The sequence below is a fragment of the Parus major genome, chromosome 2 (assembly GCF_001522545.3).
Source record: "Parus major isolate Abel chromosome 2, Parus_major1.1, whole genome shotgun sequence".
Taxonomy (NCBI): domain Eukaryota; kingdom Metazoa; phylum Chordata; class Aves; order Passeriformes; family Paridae; genus Parus; species Parus major.
This window is the reverse complement of record NC_031769.1, coordinates 148,707,215-148,723,041: the sequence shown is the minus strand read 5'-3', so window position 1 is coordinate 148,723,041 and position 15,827 is coordinate 148,707,215. Positions and strand designations below refer to the sequence as shown.

The 15,827-nt window shown below is 48.5% G+C and overlaps 1 protein-coding gene across 10 annotated transcripts in view; it reads right to left on the bottom strand.

Moving 5' to 3' along the window:
• ADGRB1 (adhesion G protein-coupled receptor B1) overlaps positions 1 to 15,827 on the bottom strand; it is a 280,813-nt gene that overhangs the window by 112,232 nt on the left and 152,754 nt on the right. For all 10 annotated transcript variants that reach the window (XM_015617986.3, XM_015617989.3, XM_015617992.2 and 7 more), the window contains 5 exons: positions 15,339 to 15,447; positions 14,351 to 14,494; positions 11,812 to 11,887; positions 7,751 to 7,853; positions 6,702 to 6,745 (listed from right to left, as the gene is read on the bottom strand). In XM_015617986.3, coding sequence (XP_015473472.1) covers positions 6,702 to 6,745; positions 7,751 to 7,853; positions 11,812 to 11,887; positions 14,351 to 14,494; positions 15,339 to 15,447 — 476 coding nt within the window. The remainder of the gene's footprint in view (positions 1 to 6,701; positions 6,746 to 7,750; positions 7,854 to 11,811; positions 11,888 to 14,350; positions 14,495 to 15,338; positions 15,448 to 15,827) is intronic.

Below are 15,827 nucleotides of genomic sequence, written 5' to 3'. Positions count from 1 at the left end.
TATTATATTATATATAATTAATATATAATATTTAATATATAATATATAATGCACAATATATAATATATATAATAAAATAATGAAATAATATAGTGATAATATATAATATATAATATATAAAGTACAACTTGTATAAAATTAATATGTAATAGGTCATTAACAGTCCAAAGAGGAAAGCAGTGCACTGATTTCTCACAGGGTTTTGGGTTTTTAACAGACCAATGGGTCAAGGGAGGTGACCTGTGCTCCTGTGAGACCCCTCCTGGACTGTGTCCAGCTCTGAGGCCTCCAGCATCAGAAGGATCTGGAACTGCTGGAGAGATTCTAGAGGAGACCACAAAGGTGATCAGGGATGGAGCCCTTCTCCTCTGGAGCCAGGCCAGGAGAGCTGGGGGTGTTCAGTGCGGATAAAAGGAAGTGTCAAGGACACCCTAAAACCCCTTCCAGTGACTAAAGGGGCTCCAAGAGAGCTGGGGAGGGAATTTGGACAAGGGATGGAGTGCCAGGACAAGAGGGGATGGCTTTAAGCTGAAACAAGGTGGATTTAGGTTGGATATTGGGAATAAATTCTTCTCTGTGAGGGTGGCGAGGCCCTGGCACAGGTTGCCCAGAGAAGCTGTGGCTGCCCCATCCCTGGAATTGTTCAAAGCCAGGTTGGACAGGGCTTGGAGCAACCTGGACTAGTGGAAGGTGTCCCTGCCCATGGCAGGGAGGTGGAACTCGATCTCTGAGGTCCTTTCAACCCAAACCATTCTGTGATCCTGTGAAGTGTCTGTGTCTGGGGGAATCATTTATCCCTGTCAGCACAGACAGGCTGTGACTGCCTGATCTACAGCTCTAGCAGGGTCATTAATGCTCTGGGTGACAGACAGGGGAAAAGAGAAGCTCTTTCTTGATTTTAGAAAGCTTTTCTTCAAAAGACAGGCACTGGGAGATGGATTAATTGATGCAATGAGCAAAATGATTTCTGGGGGATGTTAGAGATAACTCCTGCGTGACACTTTGCTGGTGGTGGGGAGTAAAGGAACAAAGGGAGCTGTAAATGCCCTCCAAAGGGAATTAGCAAGGCTGGAATGATGAAAAAGCCCCAGAAAGCACAGGAAAGAAAAGTTAATTCCTTTCTTTCAACAAGTGGTGTGAAGCCCATGGAGCTCACACCACATCCTGCTCCTTGTGCTTCCTTGCCAGGACCTTCCTGTAATCACACAGCCCGTGCAGTCAGGAATTCAGACAGCTGTGGATTCTGCAGATTATCCCACCCAAAAAACGGGAATTTCAGGCAAAGCAGCTGCCCTTCAAGATCCATGGGGCGGCTGGACCATAAACACCAAAGAGTACAATTACCCCATTGAAAAATTATATGAACAATTCCTCCTTCTAGGATATTTTGGGGGCTCCTCTGAGTTGTTCCAGACAAAGCAAACAAACAAAAACACCCCAAAAAAAGTTGCTCTGACACTTCAAAACTCTCACAGTGGTTTGTAGCTCTGTGTGACCACCTCCAGGACCAACCACACCCTACCCTTCAAGCAGTTCCTGTCTGAAAAAGTCCCATGAGCAGGGCTGTCCTCAGCTTCTGGGAGCTGTATTTTAGGATACCATGAGTTTCCAAGTGATTTCACCTCACCCCAGAGCTGAGGCAGTGCTTGTTCTGCTCTCCAAGCCTAACCTTGCTCGCACAGGTCACCTTCCTAAACAGCGAGGTTTGCATTTCCTAAGTCAGGTAGGTGAAAGGCTTTAATTACTGGAACAGATGATCTTTCCCAAGGGAAGCCAAGGGTGTCCTTGAATTGAAACCACAGATTCCTGAGGCGCTTTCTCTTCCGAGAGCAGAAAAGCTTTTATGCAAATATTTTGGAAGGTTTGGAAAGGCGATCTGTTATTGTAGTGCCTGGTTATTGTAATGTTTAGTTTTCAGTAATGATGATGAGACAGAGGAGCTGCCTGATGGAGCCAGGCATTCCCTGTGGGATGAGGGCTCCCCTGGAAATGCAGACCTGCTGGCTCTCACACTTTGTGTGTCTGGGGTTGGATTTCACACCTGCATGGCTTGGTTTTCTCTCCTGAACCAGGGGCTAAAACAAAAGCCCTCAGCTGGTTTGGACCCTGCTGTCACCAGGGAGGGGACAATTAGTGCTCACCTGCTGCAGCCTGATCCCACATTGCCTCTCCAGACCCTTCATAGGATCACAGGGTGGTTTGGGGTGGAAGGGACTTGAAATATTTTCTCATTCCTACCCCCTCTCCTGGGCAGGGACACTTTCCTCTATCCCAGGTTGCTCCAAGCTTCACCCAACCTGGCCTTTGACACTTCCAGGGCTGCCACAACTTCTCTGGTCATCCCAGTCTCCAGGGTTCCAACACCAGTCTTAACCTACTTTATTTCACTTTAATCACTCCACGCCCTTGTCAGACATCCCATACTTTGTGTCTTGTCTCTCCCTTCCCATCTCACACCTCTCCTCCTCATTTACCAGATCCCATGCTCAAAGAGCACCCAAACACAGCTTTGATGGCCTGAACCCAGACTCATCAGCCCCGTGGGTCAGCTCTGTAACATTAAATAGCTCCACATCTTCCTCTGCAGCCACAGAATGGAAGCTTGTTAAGCTTCCACTGGTGGAATTGTTAAGGCTGGAAAAGATCATTGAGCCCAACTCTTCACCCAGCACCACTGTGTTCACCACTGAACCTCATCCCCAAGTGCCACATCCACACATTTCTTGGGTGCTCCCATGTGCAGTGACTCCTCCACTTCCCTGGGCAGCCTTTCCCAAAGCCTGACCACCTTCCCAGTGAAGAATTTTTTTCCTAAAATCCAATCTAAACCTGCACTGGTGCACCTTGAGGCCCTTTCCTCTTGTCCTGTCACTTGTTACCTGGAGAAGAAAATGACTCCAACCTCATTAAAACGTCATTTGTGAAGTGATGGTGGTTTTGTCACCAGTAACAAACCTTAGCTCTGTCTCCCTGTTCCCATTGCCACATGAAATTCCTGTTATTCACCCAAGCAAGGCAGGTGAGAAATACAGCTCTGGTGAAGCACAAGAACTCAAACACACATCCATGGCTGCATTTATCAACTCCTCTCCTGTCCCAGCAGGAGAAAGAGGGAGCAGGAGACCAGATCCTGCCTGGGTTTTCACTTCATCAGGGCTAAGCAGCCAATAATTACTCCAGATGAATACCCTTGGAGGAGAGCCAGAGAATCCCAAATCATTCTCTGATTCCAACTTTCAATTTACCCAGCCCGTGCTAGGCTCATTAATCACACTCGCAGCACCCAACACAACAGAAATTAGTCCCTGATCTTCCCTCCTCTTATTTCATGACACGAGGAGTTGGGGGCAAGGGGATGAGAAAAGAGAGGCAGAGGTGCCACCCACGAACCTCACAGTCACTCAGAGGGGCTGGGATTAATAAATCAAAAATCCATTGTTAATAGTACAAGCTTAAATATCCATCTAAATGCAAATGAATGAACACTCAAGGGTTCCTCCTCTTTTTTTTTATTTCCAAGTGCTCTGTTCGACAGCTCCATCTTTGAGGAAGCACATGGTCACCAGATAATTGTCTGGTTCTAATTGCAATTTTACAGTCCAACCCTTCACAGCCCATGATTTTAAGTGGCCTTTTAAAGGGTTTTGGCATGCTCTGGGTGGGATTGGAAGCTCAGGTGGCTGCTGGAACAGGCAGGAGCTCTCACGGGAGGATTGCTCCAGGTTTCCTGCCTCTGCACCTCTTCAGTCACAGGAGGCAAGGGGTTAAATCCAGAGGCTGGGCCACTGGAATCAGGTGGAATTTGGGTCACCAAGATCTGCAGCCTCGGTTGGGTGACTGAGTGTGGGGAGGCTCCACCTGGCCACCCATCCTTGGAGCAGGAACATGGAGAGAGGCAAAAGGGGAATCTCGAGGGGTCTCAGCATCTTCTGAGCAAGCACCACCACAACAGGCTGGCTTGGGCTGCAAGCAGGGAATGCAGCAGGGTGGAGAACGGGCAGGGAAATGAAGCTGTAAATCCATGAAATTGTTCAGAACTGGAAAATGGGATTTCACAACATTGCAGAATGGTTCAACCTTCAAGAACATTTAATTCCAACCCCTCTGTCATAGACAGGGACACTTTTCCCTTGACCAGGTTACTCAAAGCCCCATCCAGCCTGATCCTGAACACTTCCAGGGATGGGACTTCCTTAGTTTCACCCATTTGCACAGCCACCTTATGAGACTGATGGGTGGGAAAAGCCCCAGCTCATAGGGAGAGGTGGCAGGAAGGAGAAGATGGGAGCAAAGAGGGGAACCACAAAAGAGTGGCTGAACCACAGGGTTTCCTGGCACAGAGTCACCAATCAGGACCTCTACCACAAACCAGGCAACAAGTCCAGGGGGCAGCCTAAAAGTTCTTCTTCCAAGCAGGAAACATTTACCCAAAATCATGATTCAAACCCCCTGACAGCTCCAGAGAGCTGTTAAAGTTCGAGGTGAGCAGTCAGGACTGGGGAACAGAGTTTGCATAATTTGCCTTTCATTTCAGACTTTCCCAGGAGGCAGCAGTGGTAGCAAATCAGCTTTAAAATGTTGTGCAAATCAGCTTTTAAAATATTGCACAAACAGCTTGGCAGCTCCCCTTGCCAGAGCTCGCCGGATCAGCTCTAAGTTTTGGAACATTGTCCGAGCAAAAATCTGCTGACATCAGGATCTGGGGCATTTCAGCTGCTCGAGATTCCAAATGTTGGTTTCAAACACTTGCAGGCGTGCACACACACACACCCCAAAAGCCCTGAACATGGGGAGAGTGCAGGCTTGGCAGAAACATTTGCACAACCAATCTGCTGGAGGGTTGGAATCCATCCTTTCAAACTGAACCATGGAATTGGTGCCAAGAAATTTCCTGCTCAGCTCTTAGCTCCCACTCTTTGGTGCTGTGAGCATGCAGGGATGAAGGACTGAAAGGAATCCCAGCATCTTGCACTCCCAGAGGGACAACAGGCAGCCCAACAAGCTGCTGAGCCCTGGGAGGAAGAGTGTGGAGCAGCCAGAGCTCCCAGGGCAGGGAGTGACCTGGTCTAGCGAGTTGGAATGAGATGATCTTTAGGATCCCTTCCAACCCAAACCATTCTCTAGGATGATCAGCAGAGCTGATGATGCTGAACTGGGCACTGCTTTGCCTCCAGTTCAGAAAAGCCATCCAAACCTCTCAGTCCTTGCTCAGCACTGGGCAAACCTTCCTCTGTGCCTTCTTCTCAGTGCCAGCTCTGACAGATTCCCGTACCCACCCTGAACGGCAGCCCTCTCCCTGAGCCACGTCCAAACTGGATTTTGCTCTTTTCATGCTCAGACTGCAGCTAATTAAATCCAGGTCTGAGCAGGGCAGGGAAACATCTCCATGCTCCTGGACACAACCTTCTCTGTGCTTTTGGAAAGCCAAAAGCAATGGGATGGAGAGCAGAGCAAAAGGGGCAATGGTTCCAGCTCCCGCCTTTACTTGCCAAAACTGGGTTGTTGTACAAGTGCTTTAATTCCATTCCAGCATGGAGAAACAACACATCTAGCAGAGCAGGCCAGCTCCTGAGCCTGCCCACCAATCCAACCCCCTGTGCTGACCCACACACTTTTTGGCACACACAAAATATTATAAAAACCCCCTTTTAATAATTTCTTAAAAGTCCACCTGTGTCTCAACCATCTTCTAATGCTAATTTTCACCAGAAGAGGGACCAATTCTGCCCTGGGCTACAACACAGGTGTGATTTCACAAGCAGGGAAACCCTCTAAGCCTTGCTTTGGATCCACTCAGAGATGCCAAACTAATCCCAGACCAACATGAAGTGAGCTGAGTGTAAATATGTTGCCTGCCTCTCTGTGCATACGCTACTTAATGGAGCATAAAAGGACAAGAATGGAATCATTTTTCAGATGCTGCTGGTAATAATAATAAATAATGATAATAAATGCAGGGGCATGTGCCAAATGTCTGAGATCTCAAGGAGAGGAACTTACTGCAAGCAGAAGAGGAGCCAGGTAGGTGCTCAAACTGAGATGCAAAAGTCAGTGAAGTAAAACCACCCTTAAATCAAACACTTTGTATCCTTGTCAAGTTCACTCAGGATTTAAGACCTCACTTTCAGAGTGGGATTTTTTTTTTCCTTTCCAAGATGCACATCCTTTGACAACTATTCCCCATATGGGATTTATGGTCCCAACTCTTCATGGTAACTTGGGATTGCTTTTTTTTCCCTGCTGGCCACAACCACATCACTCAAACCCTTCTGAACAGAACCAGTCATCACTGGAATTCTGGCAAAAATCATTTTTCTATGTCACAGAAGCACAATATAAAGTTCATATCACCCAAACTTCACCTCCACAGGTGAATATTTGCAACTGATTTTTGTTACTCTCCTTACAGTGCATGATTTGGGGTGAGCACTGCAGAGGGCCAAGCACAGATTTGCTGAGCTCAATCTGAACAATTCCACAGTCCTGAGTCCCAGTTCATGCATCCTTTATGTGGAAAAATCCAAAACAGCACTAGAAGAGAGCAGCAGTGCACGTGTGAAGGAGGAAAGCACTCCCCACCAGGGCGAAGAACATACTGAGTGAAGAAGGCAAGAACTGACACATCACTGCTAAAACTGTGATCATTTCACCCAAAAAAGCAAACAGACCTGTGAGAGTAAAGGGAAACCCACAGAACTCACCCATCATTTTCATCCCACAGGATGCAGGTCTGGTTGGTGGTTCCCTGCCAGGAGACAAGAAAGGGAAAATAGAAACAAATCAGCGTCATGCTGTTTGTGGAGTGTCTGGACTGGAATGAAGAATGTGGGGCCTGTAACACCCCTCCCACTGCTCTAAGGATGGGGTGTCTGGGATACACCAGATGAGCTGTCATGGATCTCAAATCCTTGGAATGGCTTTTGCCACCCTGAGATGGAAAAGCCACAAAAATCCGAGCCTTGGTTTGCTCTGCATCACGACCACTGCAGAGGGATTTGACTCTGCCTCTCTCCTGACTCAACCTACGGATATTCCTCCTCATCCCTCCTCTCACACAGAATCCTTTTGCTGCTCCCTTCTGGAAAGTGGATCAAATACAGCCTCTGTTTCTGTGGGACAAAACCACAGCCCTGCAGGAGGGGGCCAGGTGTGTTTAAACCCCCTGGAGGAGGTTTGCCTCTGACCCCAGCCGTCTGAGACAGCTTTGGAAAATCCCTCCAGGAGAGTCCAAAGACACAACAGATCTTAATATTCATGTTGTAGAGCCTCAGGAGGGCATCTAATCTCCACGGGGACAGGCCCTGGGGTATGTAAATGTCCATGCCATAAATCTGCTTAGGGTTGAGCAGAGGAACCTGAAGGGAATTTTTGCCTGCCTTGGAAAGCATTGAGGACAACAATAATATTCCAGAATTAATGGGAACAACCTTTCCCCCTGCCTTTCCCTCCTCAAGAAAGACAACTGTTACATCGAGTTATTTTAATGAGTGCACAGTTATTCCCGTGTGATGATGCCCACAGTGAAATGGTGTGAACTGGGGACAAGCATGGCCCTGTGCCAGCAGTGTCACCCTCCTGCTGCTCTGGAAATGAAGTTGTTTTTTGATTTTGGGGAAGATTGAAGGGTCCTGCACCAGCAAAAAGATGTCAGGAGCCCATCAAAACCACCTCCTTCCTTGCACCACCACATTCCTGCCCCGCAGAAGCAAACACAGCTGTGGGATGGGGCGGGTTCCCAGGAACCACTTACGTTGTACAGGTGGGAGAATTCGATTTCCAGAGGGGTGAGGAGAGACCGGGGGAATGGCTTCACAGTCACGGAGATGACTTTGGAGTTCAGAACGGTGCTATTCCTGGGAAGGAGAGGGGAAAGAGAGGTTTTAGAGGGATTTTTGTGGAGCAGGGAGTCCCATGACAACCATCACTGGCACTGCAAGGTTTGGTGTACACAGAGCACAAGGGGACAACCCCATCATTATAAAATACCCCCAAAGACATTTGCTGCTGATGGACCCCATCCTCTGCCCTCTGGGCTCCCCTCAGTCAATCCACATGTATCCCTCCAAAATCAAACCATTTTATGAACCTCATCAACACCTAAAAAAACCTGGACCTGGAGTCTGTATCTATCCCAGAAACAAAACATTCCTGGGCTCATTTTCTGTCCCTGCCACGAGAAAACAGGGTTCATTTGGACTACAGTAAGCCTTGTAGGTCCCTTCCAGCACAGAATATTTCATGATTTCATGTGTTTTCCAAAAAAAAAATCCTGTTTTTCCTCTCCAAGGCTGGCATAGCCTGCACTGCAGTGAGGCTGAGGCATGGTTGCTTATCCATGGGGCAGCAGACGATCCTGGCTGGAGGCACTGGTGTGTATCTTCATTCCCTGAGGACCAAAAACAAATGGAAAAAGGCCAAACCATTCATGAAGATGTCTAAATGTCTGTGCCCAGACAAATATTGTAATAAATCTGGCAGCCCTGGGAGATTTGGCCCTTGGGAGGGGCAATAAGTGAGGAGATAACTCCCATTCCTAGAAAGCAGGAATTCCTCTTTGTAGGCACTTCCCTGGACACTGAACATGTGAATAACAGAGTTTCCTCATTTTTCTGCAGTTTATTGGTATTTAAATAAGCTAAAGGTTCTCACAAGCAGCAGCTGAAGCTGCTGCCATGAGGGAATTCTTAGCGGAGTGGTGGATCCAGATCAGGCTGCTCCCAGTCCTTGTGGCATCCATGGAAAAATGAAATCCTTCCTTATCCAAATCTTCACAAAATCTGCAGGTACGGCTGAAATCTTTCAGTCTTCTCTCTGGATTTTACCTTTCTTATTAAAAAAAATAATTAGGAGGGAAAGATTTATACTTGCTTAACAGCAGCTAAAAGAAAATAGTGTTTAAAGAAAAAAAAAAAAAAGACAAAAAAATATTTGGAATTATGCTTGGATGTGTAAGTGGATGCTCAAAGAGTCACTGTTCCACCAACACTAGAGGGAACAGCAACACTGATTTAACAGGGGAAGAAAAAAAATCAAAAATATATTTTCTTCCTTTTAAAAAAACCTAAACAATAAGAAAAAAAAGAATGAAGCGGCAAAGCCCAACTATCACCCTACAGAGGAAAAGTAAAGGAGTAAATCAATGGGAGTAGGCAGCTGTAAGAAGCTAAAAATGGGATCTGCTGAAAGGTAACCACCAGTGCATGTCTTCATTAGAGGCTGTGTCTGTAAGGGTCAGTCCTTGGGTCAGTGCTGCTGAATATTGGCGTGAGCAGCAGGGATGACACCAAAACCTCCCTGTGGAAGCTGGGGAGCAGGTGAGAATCGATGCAGCAACCACAGACAGAAAGAGAATTTGATTTTTCAGCGTGGCAAGATGTTGGAACACAGAAACCAGCGGTCTGCAGACCTCAAAGGGTGATCAGTGGCCAAGAAGCCGCAGCTCAACCAGAAGTTGAAGAGGGGCTTATAAAAAAATGGAGAGCAACTTTTTACATGTGTAAATAATGATAGCACAGAGGGGGAATGGTTTTAAACTGCAAGAGGAGAGGTTTGGATTAAATGTTGGGAGGAAATTCTTTGCTCAGATGTTGGTGGTACAGGTTGCCCAGAGAAGCTGTGGCTGCCCCATTCCCTGGAATTGTCCAAAGCCAGTTTGGATGGGGCTTGGAGCAACCTGGGATAGTGGAAGGTGTCCCTGCCCATGGCAGGGGGGTTGGAATGGGATGATTTTTAAGATCCCTTCCTCTGAAGCAAAGAACTTCTGGCTGTGCCCTCCTTGTGAGGATTCCACTGTGCTGTTTGGTTCAGTTTAAATTTGAGAGGGAGAAACAGCAAAGGGAGCTCAAAACAGAGACACAAAATTGATCCAAGTGCAGGAAAACAAACAAAATTTCTCTGTTGGAAGGCTTGTCTGGGAGTTCCTTGCACGAGTGGGGCTTTTCAGTCACCCATCCAAAGACCAAGTGCCTGGAAATGAAAGTCAGACAAATTCAGCCTTAAAAAGAGAGGCAGGCTCCTGGCAGGGAAGGTAATTAAGCAGCAGCTTGTCGGGGGTGGTGAAGGACTCGGTGTCACGGGGAATCTTTCAGGAGGAAGAAAGACGAGTCGCTTTCCTGCGACCGCGTTGCAGCCCAGCTTCTGGGAATAAAACAAAACACGCGGAGATCTGGCTCGAGCAGGAGTCCAGAGGAGCTCAGAGGGCTCCTGAGTGGCCAGAGAGGGTGTGCAGAGAGCTGTGACCACGGGGTACACGGGGAGAGCCAGGCTGGCGGCTCTGTGCTGTGTCCTCTGCAGCACAACCCCGCTGGGACCGAGCGCCTCCATCACCTCCCTGGCATGGAAAATCAGGTTTTGTGTGCAGCCCATCCCAACTGTCACAGCTGCCAAGATCCGCTGGGCTCTCTGGATCCGAGGGGACAGAGAAATGTGTGACTCAGAGACAGAATTGCTGCTTGGGGGAGGTAAATTGGGACAATTAGGAACAGCTCAGCTGGTGCAGTTTGCTGAGTTAAATCTACTTTTTTTTTTCCCCCTTCTTGGAAGAATCACTCTGCATTGAATCAGAGCTGTCCAATCCAGGGTGTGGGTCTGTATTTCTTATGTGTACCCAGGAATAGCTGCTCTCCTCAGTGGTCAGAAATATTTTTTACCCATAGCCAGCTACCTGGTTATTTCACAACGTTCTCCTCTTTAGTGCTGTGTCCATTTGCACGGCACTGAAGTAAGAGCTGTTTTACTGCTGCTGCTGCTTTCATTAATTTTTTCATTTTTTTTTTTCTTTGACTCTCCACAGGTGGTTCAAGACTCGAGATTTTTTTTTAAAGAGGGACTGTCCTTTAATTAAGGAACATCTTAAATCAGCTCTCCTGTGGGAACGCTGCTCGGAGGCTGTGGCTGCCGCAGCTGCTGGTTATCAGAGCTCATTCCCTGCTTGGCCAGAGGAAGCTGAAATACCACTGGATCATTTGAGCCAATGATGTTTATTGCCCTTCTGATCTAATTCCCACTGCTGTAATGGAAGATATTACAGAATACAGTTGGCTGACTTGCTAATTCCTCTCTGCACTCACTTGGAGCTCTTTTGCCATTGCCAGTGCTAAATCTGGAGGTATTTAAATGATTATCGGTGAGGAGAGATGCCCTGGTGTTTATGGTAAATGGGCTCACGCTAATCAGTGCAGAACAGATTTAGAAGGTGCCTTAGGATGCTTAATTTACTGCCTCAGTACCAGTCTTGGGGAGGAAAAAAATAAAAAATAGAGAGGAAATGGGAGAGGAGCGAAGGAAAGGGAAGGGAGCGCTGAACACAAAAGCTTTGGTGCCCGAGGCAGTTTGCAGCGCTGGGAACACGGCAGACATGTGCAGCCAGGCGTGCTCTGCTCCCCTCTCTCCTCCCCGAGCCTGTCTTCTGCCGTGCCGCTCTCCAGGGCTCAGTGTGGCTGGCAGCTCTCCGGCAGCTCGGGAAGATCGGGGCAGCTGAGCATCCCCATCTGTCAGGGCCGCCAAAATCCCTCCTGACCAGGAGGGCAGGGTGGGGTTCCATTCCTGGGAGGCAGGGAAGTAAGGGACAGCAGCACTGAGCTTCCTCCCCTCGTGTCTGCACATGGATGGGGAAAACATTCCTGCACCTCCGGCACGGGATGCATGAGCCTGGCCCCACCTGAACATGGGGGTCAAAATATTCCCACTGCAGGTCAGAAACTGTCTTGTCGCACCCAGTGAGCTCTACTTTTCCCTGCACCAGTGCTCTGCAGCCAGAGGGATCATCCTGGTGATTCCCCAGCTGCTCCCCATCCAGGCAGCCCCTCTTACCTCTGCAGGGAGAGGATGTTGCCCACGTTCCGGTACAGCACGGTCCCAACCACGAAGACGGAGGAGTCGTCTGACACTGCAGGACAGCAGAGGAGGGGGAAGGAGACAATAGCACTGAGACAATCAGGGTGGCAGCTGTCCCCATGGGACACCCAGGGGCAGGATTTGGGCTCTGGAGGAGAGTGGCCAGTGGTGGAGGGCTCTCTTTTGGGGCATGGACAATGTCAACATCACTGCAGTGGGATGCAGCGGCTGCTGACACTACAAGGAGGGCTCAGCACCTTTGGGGTGACCCAGCATCCCAGATTTCTGCCCTCACCAAGGCTCACCCCTCCAAAAATGATGCCACCCCATTCAGAAACCCCCAAATTCCTCTGACAGCACCACAGCAGACAAATCTGCAGGGGGGGAAAGGTCTCTTGCAGCCACCTCGAGGCCTTTGGAGCCGTCCACAGCTATCAGGCCATCAGAGAGAAGAGCTGTGCCGGGGCCGACAAGGCCAGCGGGAAGGGGAGAGGTCCCAGTGCGCCTGCTCTGACCCCAAAACTCATGTGCTGCCTCTGGGGGCTGCAGCAGATCCAGATGAGCCTCTGAATCATCTGTGTGACCTCTGGGCATGTCACTTGACCTCCTTCTCCTCCTATTCTTCCTCCTCCACTACCTCATGGAGCCCAGCTGCAAAAACCCAGAACTTCCCCTGATAAACCAGGAGCGGCAGAGGCAGCCCTAGGGCTGGATTTTCATGGGGGGAGCAAAAGCAAGGGGCTGGGTGGAAAGCAAGGCTGAAGAAGCCTGGGAAAGCACCAGGTGGGGCTTCTCTGGTATCTCATACTGAGCTTGAGCTGACAGTGTGTCTGCTCCATCACTGCAGGACAGGCACAGCTCTGCATGTCCGTCTTCCTCATCGTCAAATTGGGATAGCTGGTGAGCACATAACAGGGAGAGACTGACAGACAGCCTTGCAGAGCAATTTTGTCACCCAGCTGCATAAATCAGTGTTGGCCCATCGAAATCAACTGTTCAAAGTCAGCTCCCAGCAGTGAGGGGGTTTGGATTTGGTCTCACGAAGCTTCCTGTCTTCAATACGCTTTGTTCAGGAAAGTTACTCCTGTTCCCAGAGAAAAGTGAGGATCAAAACTAATGGAGGTGGATTTCTGCTGGAGTAACTGAGTAACCTCTCAAAAACTACACCACTGGCACAAGACACTGAATGAAAGAGAGGCAGACGAGCCCTGGGTGGTCCTCAGGAAACCCTGGAGAGGTGAGCACTGAATGGAAGTTGTTTCCTCGGGGAGGATGTCATGTTTTGTTTGCTCAGTCACTACAGCTCGGGGCCCTGGCGCAGATCTGTGTGAGGATGCTTCCAACAGATATCTAGAAAACAGCTCCAGGGGGAGCTGGATACTTTTGGGACATCCCTCAGCCTCAGAGCAGGATCAGCTCTGTCTCGCTCTGGTCCAACAATTTTTCCAACAAGTGATTAAAGATTTCGAAAGGTGAAGGCACCACCAGACAAGCAGGGATAACGCTCCCAACGTGCTCCAGCTTCTCCCAGGGAGCTCACGCTGTCTGCAAGCCACAACAAAGCACAAGGAGAGCTTGACATGGTCCTTGCTCTGCCAGTGACTCACTGTTTACCCTTGGGGGTGGCACTTAACTGTTCCTGGCCTCAGATTTCCCAAGCTGAAGTGATGGCTGATGCCATCCCTGGCAGGGAGGCCCATGATAAAAGGTCCTGGTGTGTCAACTCGAGGCCAAAGGTCTTTTGTAGCAACAACTCAGTCTCCAGCCTCTGTCCCAAGGAAAGGGGAGCCAGCAGCTCTCAAAGCCACGAGTGACAAAAGCAAATCCCATCATCTACCAGCAACCAGCCCCATTCAGGGTCCTGCTTTTAGGAACTCAGGGCTCAATCCTGCCAAATGTTCTCTGCCAAAAGATGAGCCCCCTGAGAGTGTTGGTTCCGGGGATTCTCATCCATTAGACCATCCCAGAAACCTCCAGGTGTTTTTCCAGATCTGGCAGTGAGGCCAGCATGGTTGATGCATCACCTCCATGCCCTCATGTGGAGCCTCAGTGATAAATGCCTCTGAATTTCATTTCTGGGGGCAGGAAATTTCACACAAGGGCCATAAATCCCCAGATCTATCAAAGCTTGTCCAAGCAGCAGACTTGGAGCCATCAGCTGCTCAGCCTGAGCTGCTGACTCCCAGTTATTCACCCTCAGATGCCTCCATCAAGTCTGAATCCAGGCTTGGAGGGCACCTAAAGCATTGTTTGCCAACTTTTCCTGATTCTTTAGGGAAAGATAAGCATCCACACCCAGGTACTGAACGTGCCCCTCAACTTTTGTGAGGAGTTTAGTTTGAACTCTTAGCCAGGCCATATTTAAAAGCCTTATTTGCACTCATCAGTGCTGTTTGATGCCCAAACATTTGTGAGCAAATCCAGCTGATCTGGAAGAGGATTTGAAGTCCAGGCAAACAGAAGGAAACATTCTTAGAAAATGAAGGGAAAAAGTTGTGTTGGCTGTGCTGCCTACCTGAGAGCCCTGAAGAGAGGATGCTCTTGGAGACAGTGACCTTGTCCTCTGAGTTCTTGGCCCAGTCCACCATTCCCCTCCAGCCTTTCATGGGGAAGGTGATGTCTGTTGCTGCGTTTGCAGGCAGTTTGTGAATGCCAAGGACTGGGGAGAAGCGAGAAATAAAACCAGTTAGTGAAACCAGTTTCAGTAAATTCCACATTTGCTCCAGAAAACATGGGGAGCATTAGTGGGAAATCAGAGAGATTGGATCTTGGGAGCCACAGGAGTGAGGCTCTCTTGAGGAAATGTCTGTTCATGAAAGAAGACACAAGGGCTTGTGCTGTGCTGAAAGGGTCCTGCCTGCATTAAATCTGCCAGAGGACAGTCTGCTCCAGCACCTTAGCTCCAGGAGTGGCCAGCAGCAGCTGATAAGAAGGGTGAGAAAGAACAAGACATCTCTTGGTTTGTCCTCCCAGCAATCAGCAGGATTTCCTCAGCTCCTGGCTGCATCCAGATCATCAACTTCAACAGCCACCAATGGACCTCTCTTCTGTGCACTTCCCTAATCCCATCATGAACCCATCTGTACTTCTTGGCTTCTGCAACCTCCTCTGGCAACATGTTCCACGCTGCGTTTGTGCACACAGCATCAGTCAAACACTGCCTGCTGTTTGCTCGCCGCCTCCATTGGCTGCTGGGCTGTTCTTGTGCTCAAAAATAAAAGGAAGAGTCTAATTCTTCCCAGTTCATCATCTGTTCTCCATTTGGTAGGTATCTCTCAGATCTCTCTGTGGATATCTTTTCTTCCTCATGAAATCCCAACTTCTCTGGAGAAAAGCCACCCTGTATTTATGCCTGCCCATGTCTTCTCCCAGACCTTTTAATGTCCCACCACCTGCTGCCTCCCCTCCTTCCTCCCCATCCCCACAGCCCAGGTTGTCCACATTGCACAGTAATTAAAAGCTTTTGGGGGTCTCTCCCTGATGTGGGGAGTGCCAGAACTCACCCAGATTGTCTGTGACTTGGTAGGAATCCCGGAAATCTTTCATGCGGAAGCCGATGACATCAATGAAATCCTCCACGAGCCTGAACAGCTCCTTGGCATTCGGCCCTATCTGCAAAGAGAGGAGGAGTTTTGGGTGGATCAGATCCTGAGAACAGCAGGAGCTTCTCTGTGGGAAAAGATTTCTGCCCTCACACGTGAACTGGGAGCATATGCTGGGTGTAATGGACTGTTGTGGAGCTGTGGAGGAGGAAGCCAAGAAAAAGAACAAGAAAGGGAAAGGGAAAGGAAAAGGAGAAAAAGAAGAAAAAGGAGAAAAATAAGAAAAAGTAAAAGAAAAACAAGAAAAAGAAGAAAAATAAGAAAAATAAAAGAAAAAGGAGAAAAAGAAGAAAAAGAAGGAGAAAAAGGAGAAAAAGGAGAAAAAGAAGAAAAAAGAAAAAGAAAAAGAAAAAGAAAAAGAAAAAGAAAAAGAAAAAGAAAAAGAAAAAG